General features: G+C 44.3%; 1 protein-coding gene across 3 annotated transcripts in view; it reads left to right on the top strand.

The window, feature by feature from the left end:
* Positions 1-22,698, top strand: part of PSEN2 (presenilin 2) — a 32,129-nt gene extending 9,431 nt beyond the window's left edge. The window contains exons 3-11 of one of the 3 annotated variants that reach the window (XM_084625286.1): positions 707-936; positions 2,175-2,316; positions 4,098-4,165; positions 5,661-5,881; positions 6,575-6,673; positions 10,078-10,155; positions 11,061-11,183; positions 17,095-17,213; positions 21,359-22,698. In XM_084625286.1, coding sequence (XP_084481412.1) covers positions 707-936; positions 2,175-2,316; positions 4,098-4,165; positions 5,661-5,881; positions 6,575-6,673; positions 10,078-10,155; positions 11,061-11,183; positions 17,095-17,213; positions 21,359-21,514 — 1,236 coding nt within the window. In that variant the 3' untranslated portion in view covers positions 21,515-22,698. Of the gene's footprint in view, positions 1-706; positions 937-2,174; positions 2,317-4,097; positions 4,166-5,660; positions 5,882-6,574; positions 6,674-10,077; positions 10,156-11,060; positions 11,184-13,754; positions 14,398-17,094; positions 17,214-21,358 lie in introns of those variants that run through there. The other 2 variants (XM_084625287.1, XM_084625288.1) reach the window with 2 other exon arrangements.
* The last annotated feature ends 3,620 nt before the right edge of the window (positions 22,699-26,318 follow it).

Here is a 26,318-nt window from a genome sequence, read left to right as displayed (position 1 = left end):
ATGTGGTATGATGCCATTGCTGCTCTGCTGAATAGATCACTTAGTGCCTTCCAGTGTATCCTAGAGTCAGTCAGGCCTCATTTCAGAGGTACTGCAGTGTGTATTTCTTAAATAACAGCAATAGTCACTTCTTTCCCTGTCTCTTCATGCCCCTCCCCTCCCAGTTGCTAGAGCTGTGAGTTTTAAGCATGATCTGATACCCGTGACTTTCCTGAGGGATGTTCTCTCTGGACCTTTAATTAAACAACAAGGAAGCTAAAACTAGCTGGCTGAGCTATTCTCCAGAGCTTCCTCAGTACTGGGCAAACAAAACAGATGTTAAATAGGATCTTATGCAAGTAATAGTGAAGCAGCCATGTAATGCAAGGACAGGATTGCTGAGAGAACAGATTCAAATGGCTGGGCATCAGACTCTTCAGCTAGAATTTCCTTCAGTTCAAATTGTGTGCACTGCCCCCTCCCCATTTTAAATGTCTGTAGACTTATGCTTTACACTTTATTTAAAAAAAAAAAAAAATCCAGTTCATAGCATGTCTGACGCAGGTGATGTTTGCATCACTAGTCATAGGGCTTACATGCTCACTTCCATGTAGTGAGAGCTTTCTGTTATTTTATAGGGTGTTACTGTGTGTCACCAGGAAATGAGTGAATGCTTTGCATGGACAATTAAAAAGGGTCTTATGCATACTCTAACCTCTCGTTACAGAAGAGGCATACTGGTGGCAGTTGTAGCCCTAGTGATGCTGACAGCGGTAATTCTGACTCAGGACTTCCAGTAAGAGACATTGCTGTGGACAATAAGGAGGAGGAGGAACTGACCCTGAAATATGGAGCAAAGCATGTGATCATGCTCTTTGTGCCTGTCACGCTGTGTATGATTGTTGTCGTTGCCACCATAAAGTCAGTGCGCTTCTACACTGAGAAAAATGGGCAGTTGTAAGTAGGTTCTTAAAAGCAGCCTGTGTGTGTGGCTGTGATCTCTTGCATTACAAACACGTTCTGTGTCCGTATATGTAGAGATGTGTGCACCCAGAGGCCTTCCACAATGGGATGAGAGAACCTTTACCCACTCAGTTAAAAACCTAACTCTGTAAACAGGCAAAAACTTCATTCTTTTGAACTGGGCTAAATATACTAAGTTCAGCTGACAGGAATGGACCCTAATGTATCCGTTACAAACCAATGGGGGGAAGGGCACTGGAAGTTCAGAGAGTCATCTGGGTAGGACTTAAACTGATTTAACTCTGGCTACCTCAGAAATTGTGATGAGGCTGCTTCCCACTGCATTGTAAGAACTCAGGTTGGATTCCTCCCCTCCCACCCGTTTTTTTTTTTTTGTTTTAGGCACCAGCTGGCAGCAAATGTGACATAGCACACTCGGGTGGATGGAAAAGTGTGTCTCACTGCTGAACGATCTCTGTGGCTTTTAAAGACTCGTGTTAATAGGCACAGAGTTCCATCCAGCCCTCTTGACCAGGACTGTGACTGAGGGCATTCTTGGGGCTGTAACAGGGGGCTGGAGGATGTTTCATAAGGGGATTAAAAGGGGACTGGCATTTCCCTTGAGTATAGCTGAAGGAAGCAATGTTAGGATGTGTGGAAAAACAAGAGACTAATAATCTAGAAATCAATGGTGCAATCTTAACTGTTATCACACAAAATGTACAGCAGAAACAGAAGGGTCCAGAGACAAGCAATAAAAATTACCAGTGGCCTGGAGAGACCTCCGTATGCAGAAAGAATGAAAAATCTTCTAAATAAAGATGCTGAAGTTAATGGTCTCTTCCCTTTATAAAAAGAAAAGGAGGACTTGTGGCACCTTAGAGAACAACAAATTTATTTGAGCATAAGCTTTCATGAGCATTGGATGCATGAAGTGAGCTGTAGCTCACGAAAGCTTATGCTCAGATAAATTTGTTCTCTAAGGTGCCACAAGTACTCCTTTTCTTTTTGCGGATACAGACTAATGCGGCAGCTGCTCTGAAATCTTCCCTTATCGTGATTCATAGGGTTCTCTGCTGTGGGTGCTCTCTAAGCACACTCTGGGGATTAGGGCTGGGATTCCAGTGATCATGGGAGTCACACACGGACATTGGAGGACACAGTTTATCTTGGTGGCGGTGTAATAGCATAGTAAGTACCTGTCTACTACGCTGTGTCTCTTTGCTCTGCAGGATCTACACCCCTTTTAGTGAAGATACACCTTCCGTGGGCCAGCGTCTCCTGAACTCCGTGCTGAATACCATCATAATGATCAGTGTTATCATCGTGATGACAGTGTTCCTAGTTGTGCTGTATAAATATCGTTGTTACAAGGTGAGGTATTTATGCTGGACAAAATAGAAGTCCTATAGTAATCAGTGAAGCATCCCAAACTAGTTTTGAGAGGACTTGTGCGTTGGGGAGAGACGTATGGGCATTGCATTAGTTCTTCTAGATTTTACACAGAATAGGAATCTCCTTCTAGAGTAGCCATTACCAGCAATTAATGACTTCATTATCCTCTCTTCACAGCCAGTGGGCATTCACAGATAACTAACGTGAGGCTGGCTTTATTTTTTTTGACTGTTGGGAGCTCATAGCTAGATGGGTCTTTTTTGTTTTTGTAGAGTAAAACTAAAACCACACAGGCCCATCTCCTCCACTCTTGTGTAACACCCTGTGTGACTATGCAACAGCTGTTTGAGTTTTAGTCAAAGTTCTACACTGAACAGAGACTGCATTTTTTCTGTCTCCATTTCTTGCAGTTGGTTTTGAGATATGGTCAGTCTCTGGAATTTTTTAAGTACTTGAGAAAGTACACTTCCCATGTAACAGAGCTGTAAAAGTGCTCTGTCCAGGCTCCAAGTTAACCTGGAGCCTAATTTATTAAAACGTGTGGATTTTTCTATTCCCCACCCCCCCCAGGTATCCTCTCCTATAAGTAAAAGGTCTGATTTTTTTTGTACTATAGTCTCCATTTTGGCTTGAATCCTGTAGCTTTGAGTGAAGAGGTTTCAGAGTTTAAACTCTGTCCTGACTGATATTAGCAAATGAAGATGTTTTGATATAGCTACACTGTCCCATCAGTTTCCTCCTTTTCAAGAGTGTGAGACCAGCTTTCTGAGGAAGTGGATAGTTTCTGGCTGTGAGGATTGGTTGGAGTTGTCTATGGTGGGTGGGGTGGGGGGAGGAAGAGGAGAGTTGTTTGAGGGAAAAGGCAAATTCAGTTCTTGTCATGTTGTGTAAAGTGGCAGCAGGCTGCCCAGGAAGAGATGTGAGATTTCATTTATGGGGTAAGCGGGAAGCTAGAAATTGTGTGTGTGTGTGTGTGAGAGAGAGAGTGTGAAACTTGAACATACTAGTAGCTGAATGTCTTCCCAGAGAATAGAGAGGGAGAAATCGATCAAAAACAGAACCCTGTGGGGACACCAGCAGGCTATGGGGGAGGAGGGGAACTTACTAAGAGGTCAGGTGTGGAGGCAGAAGGACAATCTGAGCACAGTTGTGAAAGCCCAAGGAGGAAGTGATCAGCTGTGAAAGCAGAAGATAAGTTTATCAGGATAACTGCTGATAATAGGAGCCCTCCTCTGGCTTTGAGGAGCCAGTCATTGGTGATTTGAACCAGATAACCAACCAACCTACCTACCTGCTGTATTTTCCACTCCATGCATCTGATGAAGTGGGTTCTAGCCCCCATGCATCTGATGAAGTGGGTTCTAGCCCACAAAAGCTTATGCCCAAATAAATGTGTTTAGTCTCAAAGGTGCCACAAGGACTCCTTGTTCTTTTTGTTGAACCAGGGAAGTTTCAATGTTGTGGAGAGGTTGGAGGTCAGACTGCAGTGGATCCAAAAGGGAGTTGGTGGAGAGGAAGGGTGCAGGCTCAAAGAGCTTGGAAAGAAAGATAAGAATAGAGAGAGGGTGAGGTAACTAGGTAGCCCAGGGGGATCCCTCTCCCTTCTCTATGGAGTGTACAGTGTATTGAAGGAAAGAGGAAGACTGTCAAAGGCTGGCAACCTGTGGATGTCCCTGACCACACTGGTGCACGCAACAGTACACCATGGGGAAAAAGCTATCCAGCCATGTCAGCTACTCTCTTGTCTTTCCATTGAACAGTTTATCCACGGTTGGCTGATTCTTTCATCACTGATGCTGCTGTTCCTTTTCACCTACATCTATCTAGGGTAAGTGCAAACATTCTGCTTGTACTGTAGTAATTGAAGAATTCATTAAACCCTTGTGGTTGCAGTAGACAGTAAAACTTTACTAATTTGTACCAAGAAAAACAATGGTCTCTCCATCTCTCAGCAAAGACTGAAGAGTACTTGTAGTGAGGCTGCCTGTTGCTCAGACTTCATTGTCTTTACAAAACGTGCTACGGTCCATCAGCTAGCATGCTGACAAAATATTGTCAAGCAAACTAAGCCTCAGTGGACAGTAAAAACTATGACAGGTTTCACAGTAGCAGCAGTGTTAGTCTGTATCCGCAAAAAGAAAAGGAGTACTTGTGGCACCTTAGAGACTAACCAATTTATTTGAGCATAAGCTTTCGTGAGCTACAGCTCACTTCATCGGATGCATTCAGGGAAAATACAGTAGCTCACGAAAGCTTATGCTCAAATTTGTTAGTTTCTAAGGTGCCACAAGTACTCCTTTTTCTTTTTTAGTAAAAACTATGGTTGCCTTATCTTTGCTTTTTAAAAATGGTTTATTTTGCTAATTTGCAAGTCTTCCAGTCATTAGTGTGAAGTGCTGAGGTTCTGATGTACCCTCCCCCAGAAGGCTCCCTGTTTGGAGAGGGTGCTGTCACTGAAGTTTGCCACTTGAATAGTGAGCTCTCAAAATGGGCTGTTTGGTGCAGTAGTGGTACCTGAGAGCTGGGCCTGAGAGGTTGTTGTTTTTTGTTTTTTGTTGGTGGTTTTTTCTCTGATGTGGGGGATACTCTGACTTGACAGTGTGCCTTATTTTACTCTCTAACCACATCTCTGCAAATTTTTCTTTCCCCTTAACTTCAGTGCTGGGTCACACCTCACATCTAGCTTGCTAATGATATATTTATTTTGTCTTGAAAATTGTACCTTGCACAGGCCATTTCTCGTTTGCCATCTCTACTAAATGCTGTCCACGCTGCTGCATTCTTATTTTCAGCTATGTCTGGAAATTTTGCTCGCTTGAGTGAGCAATCCAGTCTTTGGTGTGTCTCGCTATCCACCCCAAAGTGTAAGGCAAGGCAGTACTTGTGTGCTATCTAGTGTCCACCCTACTGCCATAAAACTATAGAGAACTGGAAGCACCCATTGACTGCAAGGCAAGTGGGCAATTAGTGATGGAAAGCAATGATGGCACCTTCTGCTGTGGGTGAGAGCAATGAGTTTGTGGAACTGTTGCTGCTTCCAGCTGGGCCGTGTGATTACCCATCAGCCCACATTTGACAGCATGGCCTTCAGTTTCTGAGTGGCCAGCTATGGCACTGTAGAGGAGTCTGATGGGAATGGGGAGACTCATCTTACCAATCTCTCACAGCCCTTCTCTTGGGCAAGTGGAATTTTTTAATTCAGGACCTGACCTGCTTCATCTTAGTCAGGCCTGAGATATGTCTGTTTGACTAGTGCCATGAAGGTGTCTTGCTTGTCAGTTGCATATTGCTTAGCTAAATCACCTTTTGGTTTTGTTCTGCAGCGAAGTGCTGAAGACCTACAATGTGGCTATGGATTACCCCACCTTGTTCTTTGTCATCTGGAATTTTGGAGCTGTTGGGATGATTTGTATCCACTGGAAGGGTCCCTTGCACCTCCAGCAGGCCTATCTTATTATGATCAGTGCGCTGATGGCATTGGTTTTCATTAAATATCTACCCGAATGGTCAGCGTGGGTCATTCTAGGAGCCATTTCAATTTATGGTAAGGCTTGGATGTGACTGTTATAATGTGTCTTTAACTAACATGCAGAACCTATGCAGGAGGAATGACTGAATTTATGAAATGCCTTGGTGTGGGCAGTGGGCTTTACCAGGAGTAACCTGGCAGTAATGCAAAACTCATTAGCTCGTTATTGGGAAATCCCAGATTTTGGCATTAAGTAAAGTGTGGCTGTACCTGCAGAACTGGGGGAAACTTACCCCAGGTGACATTCTAAATGGTTTGGAGCTTTGAAGGGGTTAAGGTGGCTCACAGGAATGAAATGTACAAGTGACATGAACTATATAAAAGACAAAATAATAAAGGTCTTGAACCAATGGATCTTGAAACGTGAATAAAACTATCTGATCCTGTACACCTCAAGTACACTATAGTCTCATTTTAAGGAAATGAAGGCCTGTTTGAGGCCACTTATAACGTTAGCACGCTGAAAAATCTTATAACATTGAACTGGGAGACTGTATTTCAGCAAAGGGGATCTTCAAGCAGAGACTAATTATGAGATGGTGTTATGCTAATCTTACCAACTTTTACATCATGACTGTTGTGCGTGAAATATCTCTAGATGCCATTTTGAAGAGAGATGAGGGGCGGGGGTGGAAATTGCCCATTAGATTTGAAATGCACAGAACATGTGGCTTGAGATTGGAGACTCTGGCCCTTTTCTCTTCACAGATCTGATCGCTGTGCTGTGTCCCAGAGGGCCACTGAGAATGCTGGTAGAAACTGCACAGGAGAGAAATGAACCTATATTTCCTGCACTAATATATTCTTGTGAGTAATCACTTCTAGATTTGAATGCTAATGTTTTAACTGGATTTATATCCATTCCAAGCTTATAACCACACTGTACTAATGAGCAACATTTTTCTTAGCTCCTTGCTCTCAAAACTAGCATTTATAAAGGTGTTGGGTAGTTCAAGTTAACTAGTGGTCAACTAACTAAAACTACAATATGGCCACAAACCTTAGTCTAGACATATCCTTAGAAATCCAGTTGTTTTAAATGCTGATTTACCAGTTTTTATCACTTTAAATAACATTGGCATATGTGTTGTGTGGGTTATAGTCAACATCTTTCAAGATAGAAATCAGCCTATTGTGGTATTAAACACAAGCTATGTCAGAACATTAAAGCTGCAAAGTCAAGCACTCCTATCTAGGAAATGTCAAAATAAAGGTTACCTGTGTACTTTGCAGTACGTAGCATTCCTATGTTCAAAGCACACATCCCATTGACTTCAGTTGCAGTTGTGAGTGCTCAACACTTCTGCAAATCAGACTGTAGGGGTCTCAAGTTCGACATGCAGAAAATGAGGAATACACCATTTAGCTTTTCACAGGTGGTCACTTGGTTTTAAGTGACTTGCCCAGCATGCTGCAGACACTGTGTGGCAAAGGCATGGATAGAATCCAATTCTACAGGGCAGCATTCAGCTGCCTGAACCATGGTACTGTCCTTTCTCTTCCTGCAATCCCCTCCCTCACTCACCCCACACCTTCTAACTCTGCAACAAATGAAGCAGGGGTCCTTTGACAACAGGCTCTTCCACTACACAAACCTTGATTCATCGTTGGTGCAGGTCCATCTTGTGCATTGAATGAAGCAGGGGTCCAACAGGTAAAAAGTGATTATGCAATTAAAGACCATATAATGTATGTGCACAAGAGGGTTATGCTGTAAGGCGCTGGAGCATGCCCACTGTGCACACAATATTCAGAGACTTTAGCTGCTAAATTGTAAGAAGTCTTCACTGAGCATGTGCAAGCCAAGATTTTTTTCAGAAGCTTAAAACTGGGCCAAAATTGGGGAGATGTTCACATGAACAGCAAAATTCACCTCCTTAACACACAGGCTACCCTCTGGTAAATTTGAAGTTCATGCTCCAAAGCACGGTGGTACTAGAATTTCTCTCAAAGGTCACCAGATTTTTTTAATTTATTTTTTTTTAATATCGGTGAATAACATTTCTTTTCTTAGCCTCATCTTGCAAACAGCTACAGTCTTTTGGTTGATGCGTTCCAAAAAAAATTTCAACAATAGGCATGTGCCCAGTGTGGAAAATTCAGCTCAAGCCATAAAGTTTGGTAACGTTTATAAGCAACTGAAAGCAGGGAGTTATGGGAGATGTCAGGCAACCTTTGTAATAGGTGGTGCTACCAATCCCACTTAGAAGATTTCTGCCTTAAAAGGTGGTATGCATGAGAACCAATGTCTCCTTCACAGAATCAGAAGTTCTAGAGAGAAACTTAAATCATCTGATTTGCACTAATATTTTAGCAGGTGACCACTGGACACAAAGGAAACCCATTTTTGCCTGTGTTGATCCCTGCATATATCTCTGAACTGGTATCTTTAAGGGTATAGTCTTATATTAGCCAGTACAGGGCAATAGCTGTTAAAATAGTTTCCCAGCTACCACCTTCTTTGTCATGTCCAATGCCTTAGAGAAATTTGGCCTGCATGCCCCAGATGTTGCATTGATAGGACCATACCCATGCCTAAGAAACCTGTGTGCAACAGTCCTGACAGCAGAATTACGCTGTAGCATTCCTACAGTCAGCCTCTGTGCTTTTTCTGTCTTGTACGGGTAAATCTCTACCATTAGCACACTGAGCACCTTTCAGTAGTGCATGAAGTAACGTCTGTCATGTGGCTGGTTCTTTCTCTTCCTCCCTCCAGGGGGAGAATTGCAGGTGCAGTGTAGCTTGTTGGTGGTGGTGGTTACCCACTTTCATGGAGAAGCGGAGGGTAACTTTTTATTGGTGCAGTATTTCCCCTGCTCCCCTCATTTTAAAAATATATTCTTCAGAAAAGGCACAGTTACTTCAAAGGGCTTAGGACCTGTGCTGTTTAATGGTCTCACAGCTTAACTAGGACATTAAACCCATGCTGAGGGGTTTTTCTTCAGGTGTGGGGATTTTCTTTATCTCTTATTAGCCTACCCAGATTTCCTGGGCTGACAAACCTCTTACCAGGTTCCACCCTAAAAGGGAAGTGAAATGCTTATGTTAATAAATCCCTAAGATAGGGGGCTTATTATGAGAGCAGTGATGCTATGGCTGGTACCACAGTAACATTGCTGCAGAAGTTATCTGACTGGCACTGAATATATGAGCATCCTGTCTAAAGAGGTTCATCAATCTGGCAGGTGGAAATTGACATAGGCTAATATAGCTGCTCTTTAATTAAGCCTTTTCCTGGTTCATCCTGCTGCCATGGAGTGATTTGGAAAGGACTCCTTTTTTTTTTTTTTAGCAAGGCTTCTGTTATGCTGGGGGAGTGAGAGAGGCAGGGGGGGAGGTCTGGATAAAGTCGGACTTTCAGCACAGCTAATAAATCAAGAACGTCTTCCGTTGGAGAAGGAAAAAACACAGAAAACAGTAACTCAACAAAAAGCTTTGCCTGACATCTGTGTTTCCGTTGTAAGCCCACCGTCCGTGGAGGCTTCCTTGCCGCAACTGAGCCTCGAATGGAATCTGTCTTTATATTTGCCTTGGCATTCTCAGAAACCATAAAGAAACCAGAGCCCTAGTGCACATCTCAAGTAAACTTCTGCTTCTTTTCTGATCTTAAAAAGGTCCCTGCCTTCCTTATTTTAGTGAACCATCTCAAAAGTAAACCCCAAGGCTGCCCTTGGATATTCCCACTTACCTCCCAGGAGGCTCCCAACATCCCCCTTACAGAAAAACAAGAGGGAAGGGGTGGCCAATCAGAAATAAACAGAAAAACCTCTTGCCACCCTAGGTAAGTGGGTTGCAGCATTCTCTCATTACCAAAGAATGTTACAGAAAACCTACCACTATCCCTCCCTTAGTGGCACTATTTCCTGGGCCACCTCTTTCCTTTAGCAGATCAAGTGAAGGAGATGAGGATCTGGGGCCTTGGCTTTCTGAGAGCCATAGAAAACAAAATGGCTTCCTTGCATGCAATAACTTGTGGTCTGAGTACTGATACCTGTAATATGCTGTCTCCTATCTTGCTAAGTAAATGACTAGGGAATAGGAATATGCCAACCAAGATGTGGGTTTTGAGTGTGTTTCCCTGGGGTGATTGTTTAGTTTCTTTGCCTGCTGTGTAAAATTCAGGATAAAAGTAGAGCCACTAAAATACTGTCTAGCTCCTCTGAACAGTCAGTGACCTATAATTTTCTACACATTATTTCTTTTCCCTACAGCTGCTATGGTGTGGACAGTAGGAATGGCAAAGCCAGACTCAGCATCAAGGGACCTTACTCAGCAGACATGGGATTCAGGTCCGTTTTGCTCTTAACGGAGAACTATGTATTGTAGTTAGTGTCTTTGGTTTTCAAATTGCAAATCTGTGGCGCAATAAGCTTGTGCATGTTTTGCAGTTTTTCTATTGCATGCTAGACAGGACTGTAGTAGAACCTCACTGATTTGTTTTCTCTCTCATATCCTCACCTGGCTTGTCAATAAAGATTAGCAGAGTGCTGTAGGGAAGTCTGGTGTTAAGGCTTCATTACTTTTTTTATAAAAGTGTTTTCTAATATGTATTAAAGTGCAGCTAGTAAAACCCCAATTATCTAAGTGCTTGGGGCACTACTGGATTTTTCACATAGTGGGGGCTGGATAATTAGTTTGCTTTAGATTGTAAGTTTAAAGCCAAACTACATATCTTAAAAATGAATGAGCTAAATCTGATGTGTGATGTAGTCTTGGGGCATGAGTGGGTTTTACTATAAATGGTTTTCCCATTTAATCACTAAAAATAGCTGCTTCTGTTGTGCTTCAGAAGCCAGTAGTAGCTCTCTTAAACAGAGTTTCCTTTTTTTAAGAAAGGAAACAAAACAAATGGACCTTAAGGCTTGATAACTAGGAACACTTTTATATTCAGAATAAACCAAGCTAAACTAGATTGACCAATGATGCCCTGGTATGATGGCATCTTTACTATTTCTGATGATACTGTAGGGGGCATGCACTCTCGACAAAGCCATTTAGAATCTGTATTTAATCCAGTTCTAATGAACACTACAGTTTGTACACTGAGACTTCACTCACTCATCCCTGGTTTGGTATGGAGAAGCCCCTTCATAAAGGCTGCTTACTTCATGTTTCTCAAAACATGTTAATGTAGATGCCTTCGTTTTGTCTCTTCTTTGTTGTGGTGTTTGGTGTGTTTTTCGGGGGAACCCAGCTGAAGACATGAGAGAGATCAATGACAATCCTGCATACGTGGAGTCAGAAATCTCCGAGGCCAGGAGTCCAGCTCCAACCCATCCAACCACTTCCTTAATAGAGGAGCTGGAAGAGGAGGAAAGTAAGGCAAACAAGTCATGAAAACTTGCTTTTAAATGGCGTCCTGCCATACACAGTAAGAGTCAAATTCTCCTACTCACATTGGGAGCACCTTGCTCTGAGTAGTTCTATTGAAACAAATGGGAGTATCTGAACAGTAAGATAATGACTGAATGTGAGTAAGAAGGGTATCGGAATCTGACTCAAAATGATTTTCATGCTGCAATATCTATTCTAACTATGCTTAGAACAGGAGGCCCTTATACCCAAGGGCTGGTCTTCACACAGTTGTTTGTGGTTTTTTGTTTTGGTACCAATTTAATCATATCAGTTTAGAAATTGATGTAAGTATATTGTTTTCTAAATGGCTGTCGTTGTCAGGGGAACGCCCCTAGGGTGGATGCAGTTATAATTAAGGCTACATTTTAGTCATGGGTATTTTTAATAAAAGTCATGGACGGGTTACAGGCCGTGAATTTTTCCTTGCTGCCCGTGACCTGTCCATGACTTGTACTACGTACCCTTAACTAAAACTTGGGCCAGGGGCGCTGTGGGTGCTCGGGGGGTGGGAGGGCTGGCAGGCTCCCTACCTGGTTCTGACTGGCACGTCCCTGTAGCTCCTAGGGGGAGGGGTGGCTGGGGGGCTCCATGCACTACTCCTGCCACAAGTGCTATGGCCAGGAACCACAGCCAATGGGAGCGCCAGGGGTGGGTCCTGCAGGGGTGGGTCCTGCAGGGGTGGGTCCTGCAGGGGTGGGTCCTGCAGGGGTGGGCAGCATGCTGAGCACCCACCCACCCACCCTGGCTGCTCCACCTAGGAGCTGCAGGGACATGCTGGGGAAGCCGGGGAGACACCTCTGCCCCCCTCCAGGTAAGCGCCGCCACACACCCCTGTCCCAGCCCTGAGCCCCCTCCCACACACCCAAACTGCTGCTGCTAGTCCAGGGGCTGCCCCTTAGACAGCACCGGCCGCTGCAGATGTCACAGAGGTCACGTAATCCATGACCTCCATGACAGACACGCAGCCTTAGCTCTGGTCTCCACTACGAGTTTAGGTTGAATTTAGCAGCGTTATTTCAGTTTTAACCCTGCACCCGTTCACCTAACACAGCCATTTTTGTCGACTTAATGGGCTCTTAAAATCGATTTCTGTACTCCTCCCCGACCAGGGGATTAGCGCTGAAATTGACATCGCAGGGTCGAATTTGGGTTAGTGTGGACACAATTCGGTGGTATTGACCTCCGGGAGCTGTGCCACGCCACGGTGCTGCATTGTGACCACTCTGGACAGCACTCTGAACTTGGATGCACTGGCCAGGTAGACAGGAAAAGCCTCGCGAACTTTTGAATTTCATTTCCTGTTTGGCCAGTGTGGCAAGCTGATCAGCACAGGTGACTATGCAGATCTCCTCAGCAAAGGTGACCATGGAGTCCCAGAACTGCAAAATTGCTCCAGCATGTACCAAACAGGAGGTACTGGATCTGATCGCTGTATGGGGAGACAAATCCGTGCTATCAGAACTCTGTTCCAAAAGTCAAAATGCCAAAATATTTGAAAAAATCTCCAAGGGCATGAAGGACAGAGGCTATCATAGGGACCCGCAGCAGTGCCGCATGAAACTTAAGGAGCTTAGGCAAGCCTACCAAAGAACCCAAGAGGCAAACGCTCGCTCAGGGTCAGAGCCCCAGACATGCCACTTCTGTGATGAGCTGCATGCAATTCTAGGGGGTGTCCCTACCACTGCCCCACCCCTGTACGTGGACTCCTACAAGGGGGGAGTCTCATGCAACAGGGATGAGGATTTTGGGGATGAGGAAGATAGCGCACACCAGGCAAGCGGAGAAACCGTTCTCCCCAACAGCCAGGAACTGTTTATCACCATGGATCCAATACCCTCCCAACCCAGGCTCCCGACCTTGAAGGCGGAGAAGGTAGCTCTGGTGAGTGTACCTTTGTAAATATAATACACTGTTTAAAAGCAAGCGTGTTTAATGATTAATTTGACCTGAAAACTTGGGATGCATTCGTGGCCAGTACAGCTACTGGAAAAGTCTGTTAACGTGTGTGGGGATGGGGTGGAAATCCTCCAGGGACATCTCAGTGAAGCTGTCCTGGAGGTACTCCCAAAGCCTTTGCAAAAGGTTTCTGGGGAGGGCAGCCTTATTGCGTCCTCCATGGTAGGACACTTTACCATGGCAGGCCAGTAGCACATAGTCTGGAATCATTGCATAAGAAAGCATGGCAGCGTGTGGTCCCGGTGTTTGCTGGCATTCAAGCAACATCCGTTCTTAATCTCTGTTATCCTCAGAGTGATATCATTCATGGTCACCTGGTTGAAAAAGAGGAATTTTATTCAGAGGTGGCTGTTCCTGCTGGGCTGTTTGCCTGTGGCTGAAAATAAATCATCCTTGCTGTTAGCCACATGGTGGGGGGACAGGTGAAGTGATCATCCCAGCAAATTGGGGGTGTGTGTGTGTGGGGGGGGGGGGGGGGAGGTTAGTTGGGTTTGTGCTGCATGTTAACCTGAAAACATCAGCCCCTCCTCTTTAAAATTGAAGAAAAAAAGAAATCTCCCTTTTTTTCCTCCCACAGCTGCAAATGTTTCAACGCTGCGACTGGCATCTCTGTCCCAGAGGTTAGGGCAGATAAGAAAGTGAAAAAAACACACTCACTATGAAATGTTCTCTGAGCTCATGCAGTCCACCCAAACTGCCTCCATGCATTCTGCTGGGCTCTTTCAGACAATGGCAGAGTCCAGAAAATCACAAAATGAACTCGAGGACAGGAGGGACGTGCGAGAGGACACGTAGCAGGAGCAACAGGAGAGGTGGCGGGATCAAGAGGAAAGGTGGTGGCAGCATGATGAAAGGAGGCAGGATACAATGCTGAAGCTACTGGAGGATCAAACTGATATGCCCTGGTGTATGGTTGAGGTGCAGGAAAGGCACAGACCACCACTGCAGCCCCTGTGTAATCAACTGCCCTCCTCCCCAAGTTCCATAGCCTCCTCACCTAAATGCCCAGAACGCAGGGGGGCCGGCCCCCTCCAGGCACGCAACCACTTCACCCTAGAGGACTGCCCAAGCAACAGAAGGCTGGCATTCAATAAGTTTTGAAGTGCAGTGTGGCCTTATCCTTCTCTCCTCCCCCACCCCTCCCAGGCTACCGTGGCAGTTATCTCCCTATTTGTGTGCCGAATTAATAAAGACTGCATGAATTTGAAACAACAATGACTTCATTGCCTCTGCAAGCTGTGATTGAAGGAGGGAGGGAAGGGCGGTTGGCTTACAGGGAAGTAGAATGAACCAAGGGGGTGGGTTTTCATCAAGGAGAAACAAACAGAACTGTCACATCGTAGTCTGGTCAGCTATGAAACTGGTTTTCAAAGCTTCTCTGATGCACAGCATGCCCCACTGTGCTCTAACAGCCTTGGTGTCTGGCTGTGTGTAATCAGGGGCCAGGCTATTTGCCTCAACTTCCCACCCCGCCATAAACGTCTCTCCCTTACTCTCTCAGATATTGTGGAGCACACAGCAAGCAGTAATAACAATGGGAATATTGGTTTCACTGAGGTCTGAGCAAGTCAGTAAATTGTGCCAGCGTGCTTTTAAACGTCCAAATGCACATTCTACCACCATTCTGCCCTTGCTCAGCCTATAGTTGAACAGATCCTGACTACTGTCTAGGCTGCCTATGTATGGCTTCATGAGCCATGACATTAAAGGGTAGGCTGGGTCCTTAGGGATAACTATAGGCATTTCAACATCCCCAGCGGTTATTTTCTGGTCTGGGAATAAAGTCCCTTCCTGCAGCTTTTGAAACAGACCAGAGCTCCTGAAGATGCAAGGATCATGTGCCTTTCCTGGCCATCCCATGTTGATGTTGGTGAAACGTCCCTTGTGATCCACCAGTGCTTGCAGCACCATTGATAAGTACCCCTTTTGGTTTATGTACTGGCTGCCTTGGTGGCCCGGTCCCAAGATAGGGATATGGGTTCAGTCTATGGCCCCACCACACTTAGGGAATCCCATTGCAGCAAAGATATCCACTATAACCTGCACATTTCCCAGAGTCACTACCCTTAATAGCAGCAGCTCAGTGATTTGCAGTGGGTACTTGGATCACAGCAACCCCCACGGTAGATTTGTCCACTCCAAATTGATTCCCGACTGACCGGTAGCTGTCCGGCATTGCAAGCTTCTAGAGGGCTATCGCCACTCGCTTGTGGACTGTGAGGGCTGCTCTCATCTTGGTATTCTTGCGCTTCAGGGCTGGGGAAAGCAAGTCACAAAATTCCATGAAAGTGCCCTTACACATGCGAAAGTTTCACAGCCACTGGGAATCATCCCAGACCCACAACACTATGCGGTCCCACCAGGCTGTGCTTATTTCCCGGGCCCAGAATTGATGTTCCATGGCATGAGCCTGCCTCGTTGCCACCAGGATGGCCAAATTGCTGGAGCCTATGCTTTGAGAGAAGTCTGTGTCCATGTCCTCATCGGTGGTCTCACCGTGCTGCCATTGCCTCCTCACCTGCTTTTGTAAGTTCTGGTTCTGCATATGCTGCATGATCATGCACAAGGTGTTTACAATGCTCATAACTGCCACAGTGATCTGAGTGGGCTCCATGCTTGCTGTGGTATGGTGTGAGCAGGAGAGCAGAGTGGCAGCAGAAGTGGTCATTCAATGACGATGGTTTGCAGACCTACTGCACCGTCTGCTCCCAGGACACAACAGCTAAGTGGACTGCATGCTTGCCGTGTTATGGCGAGACAAGAGCAGCCGAGCAGAGTTTCAGTGGAAGTGGTCCTGTGAGACCACCAGGAGAGCAGAGTCGCAGCGGAAGCGGGAACCCATGAAACGCAACATAGAGAAATTCACTATCGAGACGAGCAGGAAAGCAGAGTGGCAGTGGAAGCGGTGGTTCGATGACAATGGTTAGCAGTCCTACTGCACTGTCTGCTGAAAGCAGTATGGCGCCTGCGTGGAAAAAAGGCATGAAACGATTGTCTACCATTGCTCTCACGGAGGGAGGGGCGACTGATGACGTACCCAAAATCACCCGCGACAATGTTTTTGCCCCATCAGGCATTGGGAGCTTAACCCAGAATTCCAATGGGCAGCGGAAACTGTGGGATAGCTACCCACAGTGCAACACTCCGAAAGCCGATGCTAGCCTCAGTACTGTGGACGCACTCCGTTGACTTAATGCGCTTAGTGGGGGGACACGCAATTGACTGTATAAAATCGGTTTCTAAAAATCCACTTCTGTAAATTCGACCTAATTTCGTAGCATAGACATACCCTTAGTTATAATTGGTGTAAGGGCGTTTAAAGTCTGGTAATCATAAGATATGCTGATTTAAGCACTTTTTTATCCTAGTATAACTGCCTGTGCTAGGGAGTTGGACCCATTTTAACTATATCTGTGTCTAAACCAGTATAGTTAAACTGGTACAAAATCTATATGTAGAGCAGTCCTTACCATGCAAATGTTTCCGATTTAATGGTGCCCACTGAGCTTGAGAAAGTGTCATGTTGTGTGGGATCCAACAGGCCAAACAAGAGTAACGCTGTAGCTGGTTGGAGATTAGGTTTGCAGAGGGTGGGAGAAGAGAGGAAATTCTTTCCAGTTGAAATCTTCCAACCAGCTGAAGGTAATTTTGACAGAGGAAATGTCCTGGAGTTTTGTGCCTCTATAGAGGAAAGTCCATTGGCTTCTGTGAAGTGAAAAAGTAGGCTGTCTGTACAGGGAGGATGCAAATAACTGTGCCACGGAACGCTTTAATGTTGTCAGCATGGTGGTCTGAGTTGTTAGTCAAGAGTAGAAACTTTGACCAGTTGCACTGGAGGAGGGAGAAGGGATGGGCGTAAAGCAAGAAAAACAGAAAGAAACAGGAGCACTGATGTGAAAATTTTTCACTTTTAACAGGGGGTGTCAAGCTAGGCCTTGGAGACTTCATATTTTACAGTGTGCTTGTAGGGAAAGCAGCTGCCACTGCTAGCGGAGACTGGAATACAACACTGGCCTGCTTTGTAGCCATCCTTATAGTAAGTAAAACTGTAAAAGTTCTCTCTCTCTCTCCTTTTTTTTTTATATGTACTTCATGGCATTGTACCATTGATGGATGTATCAGTAACTGGTCAGTGTTAAATATTAAACTACTGCTGTGTAATACAGGGAGAAACCCACACACAACTCTACCCATCGTACTGTATGTAAAGGTGATCAGCATAGACGGGCACTCTGATATCTCTGGGACAAGAATGTGATCCACTCTGGACTGTGCCTTTGGGCAAAAAAGTCCTTAAAGAACAAATAAGGGCTAGTCTAACTAAAGCGCTACAGCGGCACAGTTGTGCCTCTCTAGCGTGTCTGGTGAGGATTCTCTAAGACTATGGGAGAGACCTCTCCCGTTGACTTAATTACTTCACCTTTGTGAGAGGTGGTAGCTGTGTTGGCGGCCAAAGTTCTTCTGCCAACATAGCGCTGTCTACTTAGGTTGGTGTAATTTACATCGCTCAGGGGTGTGGATTATAAATGGTAGTGTAGACAAGCCTTAAGATCCACATCAGCTGCCAGGTGGAGACCATGGGGCAGAGGAACAAGGGTCTGGGAAAAGGAGTTAGAATTGAACTGCTGGTGTTCTTGTTTCAGTGGCACTTTTGTCACATTTAAGAGTGAGTACTGAGATCTCTGGGCTTGAATGGCTCAAAAAATCTGCCTCTGGACAACAGGAGCTGCTTCATGAGGGTAGAAGAGGTTTGTGCTTCTTTTGTATTAGTAACCCCTGACAGGTTGATGAGCTTTGTCAAGATAAAGAGCCCTCATCAGTTTCAGGCTATCAGACAGAGGTGCGTTCTGTTCCAGTGTTTGCTGGGAAGCAACAGAAATGCCAGAGGCTAACTCCTCTGAAACAGTCCTCTTCATTGTGAAGAAATTACCATATTGTAGCTGTCCTAGAACCCAGCCCTGCCAGGAGCTCAGCACCTTGCAAATCAGATCTCCGTGTGTGTTGAAGAGCACTGCTACATGCTCTAATATTGGCACTGCTGAGTCTGTAGGGTGGTGATTTTGAAGCTGTCAACATTCTAATGAAAGGTGCATGCTGGGCAATGGAAGTTTAGTGGGCAAAAGACGCAACTAATCCTAGTGTATCTAATGTAAGTGGAGTATGTGAGCCTAGCTTCAAACACAGCTTTCAAAACCTCACAGATGGGGGAGGGGGAGTCCTATTAGCCATCCTCTGGGCTGGTCTGTTCCCTACAGCAAGTGCTCTCCAGAGTCTGCCCATGAGACTATCTGCACTGCACTGTTTTCCCTAAAATGTACTTCTAATGTGTTCTGGTTCCATCTGCTTGCTTCAAGGTCCTGTTTCTCTGACTTTCCAGCTCCAGAATGGTCTGTGGTGTTGTAGTGCTAAGCCATTCTTGTACAGACCTGCAGAAAGAAACCCCACCCATTGAGGAGGGGGTGGGGCCTGGTGCCAGCCCTGATGTATGTTTGTCCAAAGACTGTAGAGAGCCTGTGCTATCCATACAGAAGTGGAAGGGATATGGGGATTCATGTGGCTGTAGTAGTGGGCCTTAAACTTCCAGTTGCCTTAGATAAAGAAGTATTTTAGTATTTTAAGTAGCCAAGCTGAAGCCCCCAAGTACTCCCAAGCAATCTAGATCTAAATTCTGCAATAAAGGTTTCCCTGGTTTCTGTAGCCCTTTGGTATTGGTATAGGAATCCCAGTGTGGCAGTCTCTTATCTCAGTTTTTTAACACACTTTTTGGCAGTGCGACAGAACTACATTACAGAAATCATTGGGGGAGGCTGGAGGTTTTGGCAGCTGGACTGGTGGGGGTGGGGGAAGGACTCTTTGGGGTAGAATTCTCAAAGGAGCATAAGAGGGTACACCCATTTGAGAGTGTTAAGTCTCGGTGCTTTGGTACCTGGGAGGATGTTGAGTTGATTGGAGACTGTAAAAGCACAGTAATGATAATAGCATTAGCTGGATGTTTCTGCCAAAAAGATCAGTAGTGAAGTAACTAACAATGGTAACATTTAAATTTATCTTGGTTTCAGAGTGAATGCCACATGGGGATGGATGGGATAGTTCAAACCACCTCATAGCTATTGTTTCAGACTGCCTGTGGGTCAGGAAGAAAACAGTGAATCAATTACTCTCTTTTCACTTTCTTCACAACCACAATGGTTAAAATCATATTTTTCTCTCACTCCTTGTCCGTACCCCGCTTAAGCTGGAGATCTAATGATCCAACCAGCCGATCAAATTCGGCGATGTATCCCGGTCACGTGCCACCTGAGGCATGTTACGCATAGGCTAAGAAGTAGTACAAAATGAAAGCTTGGATTCTGGGCTGTGTTTCTACAGCAAGGAGTTGATTTTGTGTGACAGCCTGAGGCATGGGTTGCTGAGGCTTGCAGTAGTGCAGGGGTCAGCAACCTTTCAGAAGCGGTGTGCCGAGTCTTCATTGATTCACTCTAATTTAAGGTTTCGCGTGCCAGTAATACATTTTAACGTTTTTAGAAGGTCTCTCTCTGAGTCTATATTATATAACTAAACTATTGTTGTATGTAAAGTAAACAAGGTTTTTAAAATGTTTAAGAAGCTTCATTTAAAATTTAAATTAAAATGCAGATCTTATCAGTTTAGTGCAGTGGTTCTTAACCTGGGGTGCACGCACCCCCTGGGGGTGCGAGATGCCCTTTCTGGGCGTGCAAGACATGCGAGATTTTTTTTTTAGAAGGTAAATCATCGGAAACACAAATGAAGCACAGGCACATAAGTACAACTACTTTGTTTCATCAAACCTATGTATTTATTAACATACTTTTTTAACGATTACTGTAATATACAAACAAAGTTTTCAAGTTTTTAAGCTAATTGTAGTGTAATTTTTGATGAGGGCTGCAGAGCACTGGGCCCAGGCCAGGAGCAGAGCCCTGGGCTGGCTGCCGGTACCCCGGGCTGGCTGCCAGCCAGTACCCCAGGCCAGCAGAAGGGCTGAGTAGGGCCAGACCCCGGACCTGAGTGGCTCAGCCCGGTACCGGTCTGGGATTTTGTCTGCTGGTTCCTGCCAGCTGGGGTCCCAGCCGCCGGCCCTGCTCAGCCTGCTGCTGGCTGGGGGTTCCGTTCACCTAGGCTGGCAGCGGGCTGAGTGGGGCCGGCGGCCGGGACCCCAGCTAGCAGCAGCGTGCCAGTAAAAGTCAGCTTGCGTGCTGCCGGTTGCCGACCCCTGCAGTAGGGCTTTACCTGTCTTCACTCCACTAATTTTCATTTAAAACAAATCTTCCCCTAAGCTCGACTTCTTGTTACTGAAGTGAAGTTTCAAACTTGAGGAAAGCAGTGGAAATTTCACCCCACCCATCTCTATATAGTGAGGTGAAATTGTCCTTGCATAGGAGTGAACTTCCCCCAAAGAGCCTGCCATGTGGGTGGGCAGGTTTGGAGCTTTCTTCACTTAGCGATGCTGGTGGTGTATGTGTGTATTATAGTTTTGAAGTACTTAGATATCTTTTTTTTTTCTCTCCTTCCCTCTCTCTCAAAAACCTCCCAAAACTACAACTTTTGGCTCTGATGAAGATGCTCCAATTAAAACTGAGACCTTGGCCTGCTTTACAGCTACCAGTAGTGTTTACCCCAGAATAAGGAGAGAACTCATCTGAGAGGAACCAGGGTTTTTTTTGGTTTTAGTTCTTTTCCATAGACCTTGGCAGCTGGAAAGGTGTTAAAAACAGATCTACTGTGTGCTAATCCCTGTATGGAAAATGAAGCTTGTTGTTTGTAGCTGACTATAACTTGGAAACTTATCTGTAACTGATCAGTAAATGCTACATAACTGTATCGAGCAAAGATTTGAAATATGTAAATAAATTAACCCTTTCTATGTTGGTTGTAGATTAACAAGGACGCTTGTTACCTCTCGCTTATCCTGGCTGAGAGAGCTTGTGATCGAGATTGCCAAGGGAATCCCATGTCCGCTCAGACTGTGGGTTAGAAAATAGGCTGCCACTGTGTGTGAAGTGGGGGACGACACCCTATCCCCTCTCGCCCAGGCAGACTTCCCTTTCCTTTGCAGGGCATGGCATATTATTCATGTGATCTGGTGCCTACAATGAAAGCATTTCTGGGTCTATTATTATGTGTAATGTCTTCCTTTGTCTTTGTTCCCTTCTATGGTAGGGTTTGTGTCTGACTCTTTTATTGCTGGCTGTGTTCAAGAAAGCCTTGCCTGCTCTTCCCATCTCCATTACCTTTGGCTTGGTATTCTACTTCTCAACAGACAACCTGGTGCGACCTTTTATGGACACCCTGGCATCTCACCAGTTGTATATTTAAAGATGAAGAAGAAAGATAAGTTGGAAGATTTTTTTTTTAAAGCCTTGCCGTGAAGTATGGCATTTTAAATGAGGAGGTTGTATAGTTTTACACTTAGTGCCATATATTTTTAAGAAAACTTTTAAAAACTATCATGAGATACTTAGTAAAATCTAGTAGCTAACTTCCAGGGCTTTTTCAAGGGAGTTAGGTACCCAACTTCCTGTGAATTTCAAGAGGAGTTGGGTACCTAACTCACTTGGCTCCTTGAAAACCCAGCTTTGGCATTGGTACCTGAGCAGTACCTGAATGCACTTGATCTAAATATCACCTGGTGTAAACAGAGAGAGTCTGTATGCAGTACAGGCTGACCTAGAGATGAAGAACCTTACAGGTGCATGTAGGGGGAGCCTAGGACCTGTGTTTACGCTTTGACCTGAAGTTGCAAAGAGGGTTAATTGTATTCCAATACTTTGCACAGCACTTTGAAAGTGAAAAGTGCTAACACTAATTAGAAGTAAGTCACAGAATCATAATTGGACAAGTGAGATGGTCAGCGTACATGCAGGAGAGTAAACTAATGTAATTGGCTGTGAGTGTTAGAAAGGGAGACTGCTATTCCCATAGGGATGTTTCCAACACTTTGGGCCCAATTCTGGAAGCCTCACTGAAATCCAAATCTGGCCCTTTGTCTAAAAAAGTTGCTCATTAGTACCCTAATGGGATGTGGCAAATGAAGTCTTGCTTTGTATAAGATGTCCTTGGGTCAGATCTAAAAGCATGAGCCTCTACTGGCTGAGCTAAAAGCTCAGAGGCTGTGTACAAACTCATAAACCCCTAAGCCACTCTGGACATGAGAGTTACATTTTCCTATCTTTTTCTGGCAGTTAAAGTGTTAGGAAACATCTTCTTTGTTCACCATTACAAACCTCAGATGACCAAAAAGGTTGGAAATATGACAGAACTTCAATTAAACTTATTGACCTGTAGCTTCCTGTGTGTATTCTTGGTCTGATTCCTATGTGTAATGTAATCACTTTAGGGAGAACCGTTACCTCTCCTTTATAAAGAGATTCTTACACTGACCTAGGCTTGACCTATCTATTTTTTTTGTATTGTTTAAATACTTTTTATGACAAGCTTAAAAAAAAACTATATAAATATTTAATGTAAGAGTGACTATTTTGGAAATACATTGCTACAGTTTGTATCAAAATGTGGATGCGACTTTTTTTTTTTTTTTTTTTTTGATCTGCAGTCTGTTGTTGTAAATACGGCATGATTGAAACTGAAAATAATTACAAGGCTAACATGACCCCATAAAAACTACAGCGCTTGTTGCCAGCTAACATCACGTGTCTGACTCAAGGTTTTTGTTAGATGTGTTAATCATTCCATTTTTCAGTGTGTTCTTTTTCTTCCAAAAGTCCATTTCTAAGAAATAGAACTCCTTTGATCTAACTTGAGTGTCAAGTGCATAAACAAGCTCTTATTTTTCTTCGACAGTTAATCAATGTGCAAAATATACCATTGTGAAAGGCTTGTGTGAATGAATGTGATATGATCCACAGGAGTAAAAATTAATGTCTGCAGATATTCTCTTTAGAAGAGGCACTGGATAATTTATTTTTAAAATTGTTTTTCCAATAGACTTGTTAAATCTAACCTACTTTGATATTTAAAAGGATGCTCATTTAATATTGATATATTAATAAAGATTCATTCAAATTGTTTAAAAAAACATTTTAATTTGGGTGTTTATAGGGATTTTATGTACCTCAGCTTGGATAAACAACTCAGTTCTGCTTTTTGTTGTCTGTGTCGCTGTCATTTTTCTCACTACTGCTATGTGTTGGTTACAAATGCTACAGCAGAGTAGCTAATTGTTACTAAAAGGTGTTTCCATGGGAATCTAAAAATAATGAGCATATTTGTTTGGTTTTAAGTTTGTGTAAGTGTTTTTGGTCTTTTAATAAAATCTCTAAATTTTGGGTCAGATTTGAATGGGATCACATCTAATATTTTTAACTAGATGAATTTTTTTCCTCAGATAACATAGTGTGGAGTGGGTATAAAATTTTTATATACAATGAAGAAAATCCTGTGGGCTACACATGTTTGTGGCCTATTTATGTGAGAACGAACTTATTTTAGGCAATCTGAAATTGTAAATGAAGGAACAAAGGGGTAACTCATCTGGTGTAAATTGACATAACTCCACTGAGGCTGATAGTGCTGTACTGGTTATATCAGCTGAGGAGCTAGCCTTGAATGAGCACGTCTGCCTAAAATCTTTCTTTTGAATATAATTAAAAGGCAACTTATACCAGACTCTGTTAGTTGCACTGACAATATTATCCTGGAGGTGTGGTGGTGGAGTATATTGTGTGTCTACTGTAGAGCGGGTTTAACTGTGCAAAAGTTTATATATAAACTTATGTGTACAACTTTTAAAGTGACCTTGGCTTATTCTTATGTAGTATGAAGTTCTCTGATGTGCACATGTGTGGCACAAAAGTTAAAGTTTGCTCATGATATTAGTGTGGTGCAGAAAACTTGAAAAGGGAAAGGAGAATGGATAACCTGAGCTTTTTCCAAGCTGGAAGCTGCAGCACAGTGCCTAGTATGTGAGACCTTTTACCTATGCACTTGCAAGGTAAATCAGTTCTGTGACCCAACATTTTAATATTTTTAAATAAGTGGTTTTTTTGTTTTGTTTTTTGGTCTTGATCCAGTAAAGCACATGCTTATGTGCTTTAAGACCCAGCAAAATCAGTGGGATTTCAGCATATGCCTAAGTGCTTTGCTGAATTGGGATTTTAGTGGCCTTGCTAGTCAAGACATGGTCTGTCTCCTACACTGTGTACAGCACAAGTCACACTGGAGCCCTGCTATGAGTAGGTCTCTGGCTGCTGCTGTGCTATAAATAACTAATATCAGTAGGAGGGAACAGGACTCTACCAGGCACGGCACAGAGGCCAAGATTCTGTATCTTAATTGTGATAACATTCTTAAAGACAAACTTTTAAAAACTAAGCCAAATTTGGGTGTCTGTGGTATAACCAAGCAGGATTTGGCCCATTCTCTCATGAACAAGTTAATCATCCACCAAAAAAAGCAGCCATCAGTAATTCTCTATTCCTTAGATATTTCTGCCAGTGTTTTAATGTGGTTATATCTTACAGTCCTGGATGATGATGATAAAATCAATCACATTTTCAGCTGCTGTTTCCTCCTCTTTCACCCCAGTTTGAGGATCTTCAGGCGGCGCTTGCTGTTTAAACTTGACAGTACTACCCTTTCACCATAATTGTACCTGGGACTATATGTATCTGTAGAAGGCCAGAAGGAGCTCGCAAGCTTATAGTCCTGATCCTGCAAGCTGCTGTGTAACTGGTTGCTTCAGTTTGTGTCAAGCCTTCAGGGAATGCCTTACAGGGTCTGAGCCTTCATTAGATTTACTTCAGGGGAGCCATGCCACTTGCACTAGCTGAGGATGAGGTTGATGGTATCTAAGAGGAAAGACTGTTCCAGGCATACAGCATCTGTCTGAAAGGTAAGAGAGAAAGGAAACACTAAAGCAAGTGTAGATGCTGGATAATTGTGCATTGGAGGCAGAATGAAAGTGGAGGATGTGGTGAGAATAGCAGAAGGTGGGTTTTGGGTAAGGGAAAAGGATAGGAATGGAGCATGGGAGGAGACTGGTCTAGCTAGTCTATTAGGACTTTGGTAAGCACCCAGTTACCTAGGGCCTGGATTTCAGAGGTGCCCAGCACTAAGAACTGCAGTAAATGGGGAGCTGCAGGTGTTCTGCCCTTTGCCTCCTTACTAGCTGGTATGAGGTGCTGTAATGCTGGCTGTAGGCTGGGTAGAGAGGAAAGACTGACAAACATAGTGACTGGTACTGACTAGTCCCGTCTGTTCCCATGGATGTGATGAGAAATCCTCAACTCTAATTGATCCCACTGCATGAGATGCCTTAAAAGGGATCACTGGTTTTATTTTCAAGCTGTGAGGCAGAGAGGAGTGATACCTGTACTGAATGTGCCATATCTCAGCTATTCCTATGGAAAATTCCGGTTTCCTGACCACCTGAAGGGAGTGTGTGTGGGGGGTATCTCTTTCTTTCTGTTCTGCCTCCGAAGTGGATTGGGGCATTCTGGTCACTTCTACTTCCTTCCCCACCTAGCAGAGAGACTGAAGGGTCTGTCCAGGGGAAAACTGCTGGTGAAGGTGGCTGATAAAACTCCAGCAGCTTCACTTGCAGATGTTGAAGGGTCTCCTTGTTACTTGGAGCATTTACCGCATCATTCAAAAGAGGGCAGGAGGTCTGTTGAGTCTATTGACCTGTCACCTTTTACCACTTGCTGCTGTCTGCTTCAGGGACGTTTTGCACTGAAATCAGGTTTGTGATGCCTTTTGTCCATGTATAATATACCTTAAACAGCAGCAAAGCCATAAACGAAGCTGGCATTGAGGGATGTTTACAATGCTGCTGTGCCACCTCTTAGTTAAGTCTCTCCAAGTGCTTTATGACCATACGTTAATTTAAGGCCCCTGACAACCCATATGAGCTCAGTGCTATTATCCCCATTTTCAGATGAGGAAACGGAGGCACAAAGGGTGTAAGATATTTGCTCACTGTAGCATGGTGTGTCACCGGCAAGGCCAGAGAGAGAAGCCAGTAGTCTTGATTCCTGCTCCCCTGCTTTAACCACTAATCATCCAGTCTCCCTTCTACTACTACTAGCAGGGATTAGTTTGACCATATAGACAGGTTTCAGAGTAACAGCCGTGTTAGTCTCTAAGGTGCCACAAGTACTCC

Source organism: Lepidochelys olivacea (assembly GCF_965140295.1).
Source record: "Lepidochelys olivacea isolate rLepOli2 genome assembly, chromosome: 3".
In the NCBI taxonomy this organism is placed as follows: domain Eukaryota; kingdom Metazoa; phylum Chordata; order Testudines; family Cheloniidae; genus Lepidochelys; species Lepidochelys olivacea.
This window is presented reverse-complemented; position numbering and strand designations above follow the sequence as displayed.